We start from the raw sequence: 15,812 nt of genomic DNA, 5'->3' as shown, positions 1-15,812 counted from the left end.
TGTTGTCCTCTAGTGACGTAAATTTTTCAGTTGAATTTTAAAACGTCGGTATCGTCGTGATTTCGTTTCATCTATGACTGTGGTAAATTTCTTTTCATATTTACAAAAAAAAAAATTTTTAAATGTTTAACTTTTCCGGATTTTGTTGATGGTGTCGTAGGCAGTGGGTTAGGCAATCCAATACCTAGATTTCAAAGGAGAAACGTACTTACTGAGTCGTTTTTCATTTTCATTCCTTGGTTGAACATGTTTTTCTACGATTAGGGTGACATCACAGCTTTAGGCCGGGTTCCATCTTCGGGAAAAATATTTTACCATTCGTACCACTTACCTTACACGCAGGTGATTCGGGGTGGGCGACCTTGTATTTGTCGACTCGTGGTATCTCTATGTAACGTAAATCTTTATGGGCTATGTGTGTTACATAATCTTTGATGTGTTACCTCCTAATGTAGATGAGTTTCGATCCGAAATTCTGAAGGAGTCTTTTTCAATTGTCACATTTACATTTTTACTTCCAGTTTTTTGTGGGTCCAGTGTTGTCCTCTAGTGACGTAAATTTTTCAGTTGAATTTTAAAACGGTTGTATCGTCGTGCTTTCGTTTCATCTATGCTTGTGGTAAATTTCTTTTCATATTTACCAAAAATAAAATTTTTTTAAATGTTTAACTTTTCCGGATTTTGTTGATGGTGTCGTAGGCAGTGGGTTAGGCAATCCAATACCTAGATTTCAAAGGAGAAAAGTACTTACTGTGTCGTTTTTCATTTGAATTCCTTGGTTGAACATGTTTTTCTACGATTAGGGTGACATCAAAGCTTTAGGCCGGGCTCGATCGTCGGAAAAAAATATTTTACCATTCATACCACTTACCTTCCATGCGGGTGATTCGGGGTGGGCGACCTTGTATTTGTCGACTCGTGGTATCTCTATGTAACGTAAATCTGTATGGGCTATGTGTGTTACGTAATCTTTGATGTGTTTCCTCATAATGTAGACGAGTTTCGATCCGAAATTCTGATGGAATCGTTTTAAAATGTCACATTTACATTTTCACTTCCAGTTTTTTGTGGGTCAAGTATTTTCCTCTAGTGTCGTAAATTTTTCAGTTGAATTTTAAAACTGTGGTATCGTCGTGCTTTCGTTTCCTCTGGGATTGTTGTAAATTTCTTTTCATTTTTACCGAAAATAAAAATTTTAAAAATTTTTAACTTTCACAGATTTTGTTCATGGTGTCCAGGGCTGTGGGTTGTGCCATCCAGGCCTAGATTTCAAAGGGGAAAAGTACTTACGCTGTCGTTTTTTATTTTAATCCCTTGGTTGAACATGCTTTTCTACGATTAGGCTGACATCACAGCTTTAGGCCGGGCTCGATCTTCGAAAAAAAATATTTTACCATTCATACGACTTACCTTCCATGCGGGTGATTCGGGGTGGGCGACCTCGTATTTGTCGACTCGTGGTATCTCTATGTAACGTAAATCTGTATGGGCTATGTGTGTTACGTAATCTTTGATGTGTTACCTCGTGATGTAGATGAGTGTCGATCCGAAATTCTGATGGAGTCTTTTTAAAATGTCACATTTACGTTTTTACTTCTACTTTTTTGTTGGTCAAGTTTTTTCCTCTGGTGTCGTAAATTTTTCATTTGAATTTTAAAACGGTGGTATCGTCGTGCTTTCGTTTCCTCTGGGATTGTGGTAAATTTATTTTCATTTTTACCGAAACTAAAAATTTTTTTAATGTTTAACTTTTCCGGATTTTGTTGATGGTGTCGTAGGCAGTGGGTTAGGCAATCCAACACCTAGATTTCAAAGGAGAAAAGTACTTACTGTGTCGTTTTTCATTTGCATTCCTTGGATGAACATGTTTTTCTACGATTAGGCTGACATCACAGCTTTAGGCCGGGCTTGATAGTCGGGAAAAAATATTTTAGCATTCGTACCACTTACCTTACACGCAGGTGATTCGGGGTGGGCGACCTTGTATTTGTCGACTCGTGGTATCTCTATGTAACGTAAATCTTTATGGGCTATGTGTGTTACATAATCTTTGATGTGTTAACTCCTAATGTAGATGAGTTTCGATCCGAAATTCTGAAGGAGTCTTTTTAAAATGTCACATTTACATTTTTACTTCCAGTTTTTTGTGGGTCCAGTGTTGTCCTCTAGTGACGTAAATTTTTCAGTTTAATTTTAAAACGTCGGTATCGTCGTGATTTCGTTTCATCTATGACTGTGGTAAATTTCTTTTCATATTTACAAAAAAAAAAATTTTTAAATGTTTAACTTTTCCGGATTTTGTTGATGGTGTCGTAGGCAGTGGGTTAGGCAATCCAATACCTAGATTTCAAAGGAGAAACGTACTTACTGAGTCGTTTTTCATTTTCATTCCTTGGTTGAACATGTTTTTCTACGATTAGGGTGACATCACAGCTTTAGGCCGGGTTCCATCTTCGGGAAAAATATTTTACCATTCGTACCACTTACCTTACACGCAGGTGATTCGGGGTGGCGACCTTGTATTTGTCGACTCGTGGTATCTCTATGTAACGTAAATCTTTATGGGCTATGTGTGTTACATAATCTTTGATGTGTTACCTCCTAATGTAGATGAGTTTCGATCCGAAATTCTGAAGGAGTCTTTTTAAAATGTCACATTTACATTTTTACTTTCAGTTTTTTGTGGGTCCCGTATTTTCCTCTAGTGTCGTAAATTTTTCAGTTGAATTTTAAAACGGTGGTATCGTCGTGCTTTCGTTTCATCTATGATTGTGGTAAATTTCTTTTCATATTTATCGAAAATAAACTTTTAAAAAATGTTTAACTTTTCTAGATTTTTTTGTTGGTGTCCGGATAGCGCCTTAGTTTTTGAACATGCGTAGTATAGCACCTTAGTTTTTGAACATGCGTAGTTTATGCTGTATATATTGTCGGGGTTGGGAATGATATGTTACCATATGTTTGATTCTTTGTGTTTCATTTACAATTCCCTGTTGTAGATATGTCGCATAGGTGAAATAATAAATGACCAGGTTACATATACACTGCAATCTCTTATAGCGACTTGCCCACATTTCGATAGCGCCTAAGTATTTTATGTTATGAGGGTTATTAACGGATAAATTAAGGTTCCTTTTAATGCCTTTTTCAGTGATACTGAAGTTTATCGTTAATTCTAAAGTGGATTCAGTCGGTTTTTCGCTGTAATATTTCGTAAAAGTCAGTGTCATAAGTTGCCTTTACTAGCGCTCTCCACGGAACGCATCAGGATAGCGCCCTAGTATTTAGCGTTCCTTTTTTTTACATATTTATCCTTTATGCTGGTTGAAATGTTAAGTTACATCAATTTTGTTTACTTCTCTATACTTTTAAGGTAATTTTTTTGCTATATTTTGTTTTATGACTTATTAAATGACCGAGTGGAACATTGCCTGTACTTATATTTTAGAGTGTTTTTCCTGCCAATATGTGATAAGAAAGAATAACTTTCTTGCTGAAAATAATAAAATTAACCAATTCTAAGGTGTAATTATAAGTTTAATTAAAAAAGCCGTCTTTATACCAGAAATATAAAGCATTATGTGTTAGCATAATTTTGTCGCTATTTCCCGGGGCGTGGGTTGACCTTTCATGGGTCAAAATAATGCGCGTCACAGTAACGACGTTTCCATTTCCCTCCTCGTTGGTGGCCTATCGTGCGAAATACGATCTTCAATTGTTAGTAAATAATGGTGGTCCATCCACCATCCTCACTCAACGAGGGATGGCTGATAGTAGCAAGCCGGTTGCAGTTGGCTTGCAAACAAAATCTTTGCAGTGCAAAAATCTTCATGATTACCTGAAGACCCTTCCAACCCCAGTTTTAGACAAGTTATATAACCATCCCGCCTCATGCTTGGCAGTATACAGGTAGACATCCTCCTCGAGACTGGTTGAATAGTTTTGCAATTTTGGTCTATTTATGATTATTGTTTCTTATCCTTGAGCTTTTATTTGTTAAAAATTTTAGAGAGCTTCCGGAAATTGCTCGACATTACGTTATTCGTATTTTGTTCGTGGAACAACCGGTGCCGCAGGCTGTGGTTGCATCGTGGGTTACCCAAACGTATTCCAAGCAAGTATTTGAAGCATTTAGAATATTATTGACCTCAGATATTCTAGATAGTAATTGCTTACATTTTTATCTCGTAGGGAGCATTTAGAAGTTGTGCAAATTCTCAACGAACTCAGGGTATGGCAGGAAGCAGCAATTCCTGGTGGGCTACCAGGTTGGATTTTGAATCCTACATTCAAGAAAAATTTAAAAATCGCCCTGCTAGGAGGGTAAGTGGATTACTCCATTGTGTATATAACATTATCCATAGTTTTGTGATAAAATAAACACCTGTTGCAATGGAAATTTTCTAACAGCACACTGAGTAGGCTATGATTTCACTCTAATTCGATTGAAACTGTTTATATGCGATCTCGAATCAATATTTTGTGCATTTGGTGCTTACAGTGGAAAGCCATGGAGCAAGTGGGGACCGCGGCGTCCTGAAGCTGATAGTAAGACACGAGATATCCCTTACCTCGATGCATATGCAGCTGAGAGATGGGAATGTGTTTTACATTACATGGTAATGGGATCTCATGGGGGACCCAATTCTCAGGGTGGTGCTCCTCAAGGTGGTATATCTGCTGATGCTGTTCGGATATTACTTCATGCTGGTTTGATGAAGAGGTATGAAATAATTTCAGTCATTTCACTTGATTAATTGTGGCCATTTCATGTGGCGCACAATATCTAATTTTTTCATGCTGATATGGCGTTTTTGTTATTATTATTAATAACACTATCCTCCAGGGATGAAGATGAAGGAAATGCGTGCATCACGAGGGAAGGTTTTCAGTTTCTTTTGATGGATTCTGCATCTCAAGTTTGGCATTTTATGCTTCAGTACCTAGGTGCTGCCCACATGAGAGGCCAGAACCTTGTGGAGTGCCTTACATTTTTGCTGCAGTTGAGTTTTTCTACTCTAGGAAAGGTACGTTAAAGTTTGTAGTTCGAGGTTTACTCCTTCAATTAACGGAAGTTATAAGTTTTTTCCTCTCCCTTTGATGGCGGTAATTCTTTTCAGTAACTGTATTCATACGATTTTATTGTGCCATGGCCAAGTATTGATGCACCTCTCTTGAAGATAGAGCCCTGTTAACTCAATATCTCAATGTTCTCTTTCACATTTTTAAATTAATTTTCAACTTTTGAAAATGAATTGTTAGCCTGAAATTAATTCCATTTCCCAAGAGTGAGTGTTATAGTTTATGTTTTGCTTTTTCTCAATAGACACTTTGTGCATTTTCATCTTACTAGGAAGGTACATGCTTAATTTTCAATTCCTTGTAATGGGAAAATGCTTGGTTTAAAATTCCGTTTCAGTGGTTATTTTAATGTGCTTCTATTCTCTTACAGACTAAAATGCTTGTATTTACACTTTCAGGATTATAGTACTGAGGGCATGAGTGAGGGTCTTCTAGTCTTCTTGCAGCATCTTCGAGAGTTTGGTTTAGTGTACCAAAGAAAGGTAATACATATGTTGGTTTTTTATGCATTCACCAATAATGAGAAAGTTTTCCATCATGAATATCTAGCCATATTTTAAGCTCCTATATTCTTGTGCTCATACCTGATTGAACTAGCAGCTTTAGGCATCACCTTATAGCATTCATGATCATTATTGTGTCATGCTATAGTATTGGCTTTTTAAATATATCACACCCAATGATAGTGTTAGTGTTACTTAATGATTTTTCTCCAAATTACTTTGGTTTAAGTTTATGTACGAATTTATCGAGTAAAGTCATATTTAATGTGGACTATGTCATTGAGGTAAGCCTGGAAATTATTCTAATATTACTGGGAGAGTTCGGGAGAAAGATGATTTCGGTCTAATTTTTTAATCGAAGAGTAGGAATGTGGGAAGAATTGCTTTCTAATGTTTGTAATTATAGGATTGTTTAACGTAGAAATCCACTGGATTGCACACAAGCTTTGAAAGTTGCAATAGCTAATTAGCTTAATCTGATGTTCTGATCTCTGACCTTAGGAGTCCTGGTATTGTGGTATAGTCTAAAAAATTTCTTTGTTTCTGATATTTTTTAATTGCTAAAAAATGTCTTATCCCATTCATTTACTGCAGAAACAGCTAAATTTCTTGTAGGGTTTCAACCGATTTGTGTTGTTTTCTATCAACTATTTTAGGAGAATTCTGAAGAAAATGTAGGGATACCTGTATCTGTAGTACACACTACTTCCATTTAAATTTATTCTTACGGGTATTTCAGCTGCTTTTAATTCTGCCTCTTGTAAGCCTTCCACTTTACCCCTCTTGCCTGGAGTCACCTACACCTCAGAGAAATAAATTATATCCTATTTCTTTATAGTGCAATAGTGGCAGCACACATTTTTTAGGGATACCTTTTTCTCCCACAGTATACATTTAGTGGTGATTGAATGGATGTTACTATTACTTTTGTGACTAGAAATTAGGTGAATGGTGAAAATGAGTAATTGGTAAAGATAATTTTAATTGCAGAGAAAAGCAGGACGGTTTTATCCTACAAGACTTGCTTTAAATATTGCATCGAGTGGTGGTAATCTAGTAAAGAGTGATGCGACTGGAATCAAAGATGAATCTCAACTTGGGTATATCATTGTTGAGACTAATTACCGAGTGTATGCTTATACCAGTTCAAACCTCCAAGTGGCATTAGTTGGACTTTTCTGTGAGATGATGTACAGGTAAGTTTGGGGCAGAGGCATTTTTCTTATTTTTTCATTTTATTCGAATAATAATATTAATTACCATTAGCAAGTGAGTAACATTTGTAAATACATAATCTCTTAGTTTTTTGGCATCATAAGATTAATTTTGTGTTACAATATACTGGAATGTTATGCTGTTATAACTACAGTGCACTCCCAATTATCTGGGCTTATGATGGGGAGAGACTGCACAAATAATTAGAAAAAAAACGTATAATCTAAACTTTCACTTCAATGTCATGTAATGTTCACAATTTACGTAAAACAAACATTATTATTTATGCAGTTATTCTGTTATTTAAGAGTGCTTTCCGAACTCATTGAGAGCTTTCTTCACCAGTTCGCAATCTTTCTAGTGGTGATAACAGGGTTGTACTCATATTATTAATGCTCCATGTAAGGCCTGGTTTCGAAAACCAAACATCCGTGGCTGTATGATCACTGATACAGAAAAGTGGTTTGCACGAATGCTTCAAAACCACTGCTCGACGTCGGAAACTACACTGCCAGGCACCACACCACATTGTCGCATCTTGCACAAGTTGCCCGGGTTGCAACTGCTGCAAATTATTTTGATGTATATAATCCTTCCAAAATGTCCATCTTCTTTCCTTTCTTGGAACAGTGTAGAATTTCGGGTATGAACGAGCTGTTGTGTCTGGCTTCCTACAGGTGATTCACTAAGTGAGATTGGTTCAAATTCGCAAAATCGTTCACCTTATCTTTCGTCTTGTTGAGGAGATTTCTCAAATTTCTGAGATAGTAATATGCTTACCTTTTATTTTTATTTGGGAAGACACTCAATCTTTTTTTTTGAGAGCCGACCCTTATATGGTAACCTTCACCATTTTAAGTCTCCATGGTTTAAATATTGTTGCTATCTCTTTGAAATTCCTGTACATTTTATCAGTCTTCATACACAACCTGGAAGAAAAGAGCACTGTTAAACTCTCTGGGAAAACATAACTTGAAGCTAGAAATTAATTTACCACTGGATAACTAGAGGTGACTCATTTTGGCATAGATTTTAGTCCTACAGGGTTCCCACTCAACCGTAAAAACCTTTAAACTGTGAATTTTGTCTACCATGAAAAAACCTGGAAATAGCCGTGAAGTTCGTCATAAAACCTTAAAAATATCTCAATCCTGATTGTAGAACTATGATCAACTGATCAAATTCGATACGTTAATCATGTTTCATGGTCAGGCACGCGCAGACTCATAGTCTACGCATTTATCTGCCCACGAATATTCGAAGTGAAGTAATTGGTCTATACCATGGTCCGTACTATATGACGACACATTGACCGTTATTTTCCATTTTAATGGCGGAAGTCTGTTATTTTGTCTGAGCATTTCAATTTCAATGATAGCTTGGGATGGACTTATATTCGAAAAAGGATAAATGAAATAACTTGCATTTCTAATAGACCCATAATGAATCATTTACGAAAACTATCCGATTTGTAACTCGAAGTTCGGTTCCCACACAAAATGAGGGCACATGCCATATGCTTCGAAATATGAGTTTGCCGTTGGAATTTTACTTAAGGAAACATTTCTACGGCAAATAGGCTTTCAATTTATGGCAATAGCTCTTAATAGACTGCTCTCACCTCGTTTGAGTTTATGTGAATAATAACGTGAAAGTGAAAATAACGTGTTTCAGCAGGTATTTATTTTTTCTCTTTAGATATTTCAAATCAAGTGCATTATAATTATATGAAATTGATTTTTTGATTTATTACATTCTATAAACAATTTTAATATTTTCCGCGATCTCAGGAAGATTCGGTAAGGGAAATTTGGCTACTGTGCGGTAATAACAACGTGCGCAAAAAACAATCTCTCGGCGAGGAATTAAAAAAGGACTTCCGGTGTACAGGCGGAAGAAGGTCCTAAGGGCATTCGCATATTAAAGGAGGCCATGGTATTCGGCGTCGGGGCAAGAGCGCAGTTGGGTTGGGCCTTTGGTCGGCCCTGAATTTTGTAAACGATAGGTGACGTCATAAAAGATATCACTTTTCATTGCTGCATTTACATTCGCACCGTTTGTAGTGTACGTTAATTTTTAGTTAATATACGGCCGGTGATTGTTTTATTGTTGGCTTATTAAAGGACCGTGAATTTGACGACATTGAGACCGTGAAAACCTAAAAAAACCGTGAAAACTTGAAAAAAAAACCATGAAAGCCTGGAAAAAACGGTGAATTTCATAATTTAGGTGAGTGGGAACCCTGTCTTAGTTCTACAGATATAAAAAATGATTGCAATGTCTGTCTGTAGTCCTCAATATTGTTTAAGCCCTTTTTAATCAAGTCCATTTATGGTAGTATTCAATTTAAGCTTTAGTTGCTGAGATGATTTGTTTGTATCTACTTGAAATCATTTCAGTAACCCCTAATGCTCTTAATTGCTTGAAAAAATGCTGGGTAAATATTTGTAAATGTTTTTGACTCCTAGTACGTAATTAAACTTCAATTCTTGACATTGGTGACAACTTAATTGTAAAGCCTCTTGAAGGTCACGGGTAAAAACTTGGTAAGTCATTGAAACCAGATTTTACAGGAAAGCAATTTTAAACTCCAGCAGCTTATCAAAAATCATCATACCTATTAGGTTCGTAAAGGTTAGACAATTTTTGATAAGTTGTTTAAGCTTAAAATTTTTCCCCTGTAAAATTTGGTTTCAATTACGCACTAAGTTTTTCCCCCTGAGCATCGCAAGACCCCACATATATGGCTATATACTTGTATTAAAAATGTGGTGAACTCAGTCGTTCTATGCATTCTGATAACAGAATAAAAATTTGCTTATGTAATGAATTGAATGATTGTATTAGAATCCAGAGAATGCAATTTATTTTAATTTGAATTTGTTTCTTCTATCTTGAAAATTAAAACTTGTGGTTGCAGTGTTTCACTTTTTATGTATCATTGTTTTGATTCCTTCATGAAATCTATTATGTGGGTGTTTTCGGGGGTATATTATTATGAAAAATGGCTTTGATTCCCATGCATATCAGGTATTAAGCAATTTTGAGTTAAATACTTTTAATTTGGGTTTTTTTAACAAACATGAATACCTGCATGAATTGTGCTGCTTGGTCTCCTTACAGCACCTCCCTCTGATGCAAAACTTATGCATTTCATTATGTTGCACTTATGCGATAACTATTGCTCTGAATATAAGTATTTCTTGTATGAATTCATAAAAACTCACTCCTGGACTCAGGCCAGAAAAATACATACCTGTGTTAATAGCGTTTATGCTCAAACAAGACAAGACAGACTGGAAACCAAAACTGCATTAATCGCTTAGCTCACCTGTTTTTGTCTTAAAAGTAGCATAATTGCAAGATCAAGCATGTTTGTAGTTTGAATCCCTCGTTCGTTACCTCTCCAGAGTATCTCTGCTAGGAAGACAGAACACGCTTCTTCCACTCCACTACCCCACTCCTCCCCCCACCTTCGCTCTCCACCCCTTCCTCTCACTGAGCAGTTGTCTGGTTCTAGTTCCCCCAGCTAGTTAAAGGTGACACTTTCTGATGGTGTGTAAATCTGTTATTCTAATTGTTAAATATATTTGTTAATTCATTGATTTTTCATGGTTTTCAAACTTGCATTAGGCCATTCATGTAGCCAAAATTTTTATCATGATTTTGCTTATTTATTTTATTTTTTATTTTATTCTCAAACCACCGGATACAGCCCTCATTGGCCATTTTATACCAGGGTATTCAACAAATTTCAACAAGTTCACGTACACGAACAACCATACCCTGGACCGGTGAAACCCACCCAGGCGGGACTCGAACCTGCGACCTCTTGCTTGTCAGGCAAAGATGTTACCCCAAAGCCACCGAGGCTGGCTTATCTTCAAAAAGAATAAATTCAGAGAATTTTTCCACGCTAAGCTTTCAATTTCCTTGTTATTTTTTAATATTATGGAAGATATTGATCTGCGACCTGCATGTCTCAGCAGAAGTTTCACACCGGTAATTAGGCCTACCTTGCTACAGGCGGTAAAACCATATATAAGGCTATCACCTTTTGTCTTAAAGGGACTAAATAATAGGAAGAGGTTGTGATAAGAGAGCTTGCATTACCTGCTATAGTCTATTTGAGGCATTGTATTTATCTAAGGGAAACATATTTTTGGTTGCAAATGGGTTTCATGCTTTGGGACAGTACATATTGTGCAAGTCTCCAGCTATGAATTGCTCCTTAAAATTTGCTGTAAAGTCACATCAACCGCTCCTAGATGCAGAGTTGTACTTCAAAAAAATTATTCCATACAGGTCTATCTTGAATGTACTGTCCAGAAAATCATATCTGTAAAATTTGAGCAGTATATTGAAATTTTGTCCACAAAAACGAATGTCAGAAAACCAGTCCACAGTGAGCAAAATTTCAGATATATTTAAATGGCTCAAATTTTACACATATGAATTTCTGGACTTGAAATTCAAGATATACCTGAATGGAATGAGTTTTTGAGGTACGACGTTGCAGCTAGGAGCGGTTGATATTGTACCAATTGATGTTATTCCTTATGACCTGCTTTATAAAATTGCTTTAATGGACATGATTTACATCTCTGCTTTTTTACCCAATCATTTCATATCAAGGCAACCAGAAACCTTTGTTGTGCTTAAAATACCTCTTTCTTTTTACCCTGGCAGATTTCCCAATCTTGCTGTTGGTGTGCTTACTAGGGAGTCAGTGCGTCAAGCACTGCGCTCAGGAATATCTGCGAATCAGATTATTGGTTTCCTGCAGCAACATGCTCACCCTCAGCTGCACCATCAAGCACCTCCCCTCTTACCTCCAACTATTGTTGATCAGGTAATTGACCTGTTGGTTCATATGTACTTACTAACATGGTATTTTTTTCTAGCTTTATAAATGGTTTTCGATTTGAAATGTTGGGTGCATCATTTACTTGCTGGCTTTTGGTGTGGCTAATTATCTAGGAATAAAAAGTTGGATTTATGCTAAAGGTATATGTATTCATTTTAAGTATATGGATTGGAAGATGATGGTTATTAGATAAAGACACTCAAAGATATATTGAGAATTATTTGATTTGAGATAGCTCCTTGCATGAATAGGTATGCAATCAAAATATCTAGTGGTTTACATCAATACTCATGTAAGGAGAACTTCGGTAAAAGCATGAATAGAATTGTGTGAAGTGTTATGCATAATGCCATTCAAAGTGCATATGTTCTTCTTTCTTTGCCAGGAATGAGATTGTGTATGAAAGTACCTATTAAGTATTTTTACTCTCTTCTTTTTGAGGGCAAGGCATGGAGGCTAGTGTAAAACTAGTTAGATGTTACACTGATTGCTAATCTTGCGGCTGAAAACCTTACCTACTAACTTCTTTTCAGAAGCATGATCAATCCTTTTCATTTTTAGAGTTCTTCATTCTCTATGATAGAGCTTCAGGCCTATACAATCTTTCCGTAAGAGTCACAGTTACATTCTTGGCATCCTGTCCTCAAACAAACTGCCTTAAGCGAGTTTCCAGCTATTTTACTCTTCAGTACATACATTTTCTCAGTGGACAGCATTAGGCTCCAAAATTAATGGCTAGGCTTGGTCTATTTTGTATTGTGAACACAAGGGCGTACCCAGGATCATAACTAGGGGGGCAAGCCAAGTTGTGACATTTTAGCTTGGAAAAGGTGAATGAAGCTAACATTTTAAGAAAATTATAACAGCGCTTTATTAGTGTATAAGATTATTTCCTTGAAAAAATATTTTCATTTTAGTTACATGATTTATACTAATACATATCATTTTTCGTGGGTTTAATGAAAATTTGTTGAGTACTTTCATTACAATTCAGTACTGATTTTGCTTAAAGACTTCTACGATTTTTGCTTCTAGGGGGGGCAGCTGCCCCCCTCTGCCCCTCCCTGGGTATGCCCATGTGTGAACACTATGCAACTCTGCATTTATAATATAGTTTTATGGTGTATAATAAATCAATGCATAATTTGAGTATTATCTGTAAAGCCCTGTAAAAGTAAGTGAGAAATCTTGAAATATCCATGCGTTTAAATAATGTAGCTTTGTATTAAAACTCAAGTAATGCATTCTGCTTTTACTTGGTAATTATGGTGCAATACTTGCAGCTATTACTTGTCTTCATATTTGGGTGGAAACTGCATGAGTATGAGTAGTATACCTAGGGGTAATGTTAATTGTATTTTTACTCTAGTTGAAACCTGAAATGAGCTATGTCATTTACTGCATATATTCATAGAGTATATTGAATAATAGGAGTAAAACATGGTCAAGCTTAAATACATAGCATAGTGAAAAATGATGATGATCTGCAGCAATGATTTTCTCAGCGTGAGGTCCCTTCATGTCTCCTGATTTCATAATCCATCATATCCAATTTTCATGTTCTTTTTACCTAGTCATGGTGACCGCTTTCTGGAAAAATTGAATGCTGGGAAATTTCCGTGTTTTGTTTGTCAGGGAAATTTTGAAATGTCAGGGAAAATCAGGAAAAAATATTGAAAATTCATGCATGCTGTAAAATCATATTGCGATTTTTTCCAAATCCCTTATGCATAGGTATAACTACCAGTCAGCTCTGTGTTCAATATTTACACATGAAAATCAAATGGTGTGCACTGCCTTGGGGCAAAATCGCTCAGCAGCAATGCGCATTGCCAGAATGGATATTTTTGTATTGGTGTTTTATTTGAAACGAGATGAAAAATAATGGCATTTCCTTATGTGATTAGTCTTAAAATATTTTTTCCGTATAGCGAACATAACTTCAATATTAATGTATATGCATACATACTTTTCTACATCCCGGAAATTGAAATTACCTTTTGGCCATTTAAAAAATAAATGAATGCGTAAAAGTTGATTTTAAAAAGCTATTTGTAATGTAAAAGTGTCGTTATCTGTATGCAAAAAACAACCAAGTGCAATTGTCGTGATGAGATGAATAAGACCACCATTTCGCCTTGTCTCATAGTTTTTCGCGTCTTCTTCACTCTTTCGACCATAGAAGCTAAATGTTTACTTTTAGACACTGTTTAATGATACATTGTTGTAGTCGAATGAACAATGAATAAAACAATTTTTTATCATGACCCTATGGATCTTTCGCAGAATTTCATATAAATGCTCAAGGTACAGCATTCTTCCTTTTTTGTGCCAATAGTATGCTTCCATGTGCATGACTAAGTATGTGTGAAGTTAGTATTTTGTCCCTGGTCCCTGCCTCACCTTAGGGCAATAATGATGCCTCAGTATTATAGCCTCTTGATAGTGAATGCCAATTTCTTGACAATTTTATTATTTTATGCTCTTGCTTACATTCCAGATACATCTCTGGGAATTGGAGCGCGATCGATTCCGTTTTGAGGAGGGTGTCTTGTACAGTCAGTTTCTATCAGTAGTGGACTTTGAAACTTTGCGGGACCATGCCCGAGACTTGGGTGTACTTGTGTGGCACAGTTCAGCAAAGAGAACTGTTGTAGTGACTAAGGCAGGGCATGAAGAAGTGCGTCGATTCTGGAAGAGACATTCCAAGGGTGGTAGTGGTGGTGGAGCTGTTGGTGGGGCTGGATCAAATGTGACTGGAGCTTTATAAACATTAGATAGTTTTGATATCAGTGACCATATTATTTTTTACCAGTGCGCTGTGCTGACCTTGGAATGTGGTTTTTAAGGTGTTAGAGGTGTCTATCATGAAGGCTGTGTTACTGTTACTGTACAAGGGACACTGTGGGCTGTTGAATAAAATTTGCCCATTGCAGTCGGAACAATTTTTTTTCTCAAGAAGAGTATTTTTGCAAACTTTTGTGTGTTTTGTATTCATGATACCAAGCAAATAATTTTACATGTATTTAATAAATCTAATATTACATTCACGGGTACCAGTTGAAGCCATTTTTTTTCTGTTGGAGTGACTTGGATAAAATTAGCTTTATTGATTTATTTTGCATTCAAGAATTGGGAAAATTTTTATTTTCTTTTGGCTACATTCATTGCTTTATTGTCTCCCATTCTCATATCCCATCTTAATCAATTGGTCATTCCCCATGCTTAATCCGAAAACATTTCCATTGCATAGTTTATTAAATGCAAGTGTTTTTTGCCTATCATTGTAGAAAGTGATGGAGTAATTTGTACATATTTTGATTGCCCCTTCAATTTTTTCTTCCCTTGCCGAAATTGAAAGGAGCAGTTTTTTCTTTTGGGGCATTGTGCATGAATTTATATCTTAAATTATCACTGCCACTTCATTAATTTGTGACCATATTGACGAGAGTGCACATTAGTAAGTACTGGAAAATGTTCTTAAAAAATGTGTTCAGGTGGAAGAGAATTCATTCACGCTCTGTCAGAACCAGCGATACCAAATGTCAATTCATCAAACCATAGGACGTTTGCGTATTGATTGTGTCATTTTCTTGTATCATTTAGATGTTTCTTATTTTGGTTTTTAATATTCTCTCTAGATTATATTATTATGCCTCTTGTAATGTAAAATTCTTCTTTTGATAAGGAATTTTGAAATGATGCATTCAATACCTAATTTTTGCGCATAATGGGTGAATAGAGGCATATGTTGTCATTTCAGGGTTGGCATACCTCTAGTAATATCCACATAATATGCTTCGTTGTTGGGGACACTGCCTCAATTACACCCATCTAATCCTCTTCTGTCAAGTAGTCAAATGTCAACATATTAAGAGGATATGCAGTTGGAAATATAAGTAGCATATGAAAAGTCTGCGTTTTAACCGGAAAGAAAACTCAGGAGAGAAGGGGGAAGGGGTGCTTACGACAGTTGCACATAACATTTTTCTTTCATTTCCTTCTACTTCATAACATTTCAGGGGAGGGTTGGGGTTGACCACGGAGTGTAGTGGGCTAGGGGGCTGAATGCTTAGCTACTGATCGAAGTATTCCATGTCCAAATCCAGGGTGAAGCCTGCGTGCATTCCTACCAGTAATCCTCA

At 36.3% G+C, this 15,812-nt stretch overlaps 1 protein-coding gene across 1 annotated transcript; it reads left to right on the top strand.

Annotated features, from left to right (window-relative positions):
- The first annotated feature begins 3,713 nt into the window (after positions 1-3,713).
- On the top strand, positions 3,714-14,725 carry LOC124157370 (general transcription factor IIH subunit 4). Its single transcript, XM_046532039.1, has 9 exons — positions 3,714-3,909; positions 4,010-4,114; positions 4,192-4,323; positions 4,502-4,723; positions 4,847-5,027; positions 5,481-5,564; positions 6,576-6,781; positions 11,490-11,652; positions 14,168-14,725. The coding sequence occupies exons 1-9, from the start codon at positions 3,764-3,766 to the stop codon at positions 14,435-14,437; spliced, it is 1,509 nt and encodes a 502-aa protein (XP_046387995.1). The 5' UTR covers positions 3,714-3,763; the 3' UTR covers positions 14,438-14,725.
- Positions 14,726-15,812: the final 1,087 nt, after the last annotated feature.

Source organism: Ischnura elegans, chromosome 4 (assembly GCF_921293095.1).
Source record: "Ischnura elegans chromosome 4, ioIscEleg1.1, whole genome shotgun sequence".
NCBI lineage: Eukaryota > Metazoa > Arthropoda > Insecta > Odonata > Coenagrionidae > Ischnura > Ischnura elegans.
This window is presented reverse-complemented; position numbering and strand designations above follow the sequence as displayed.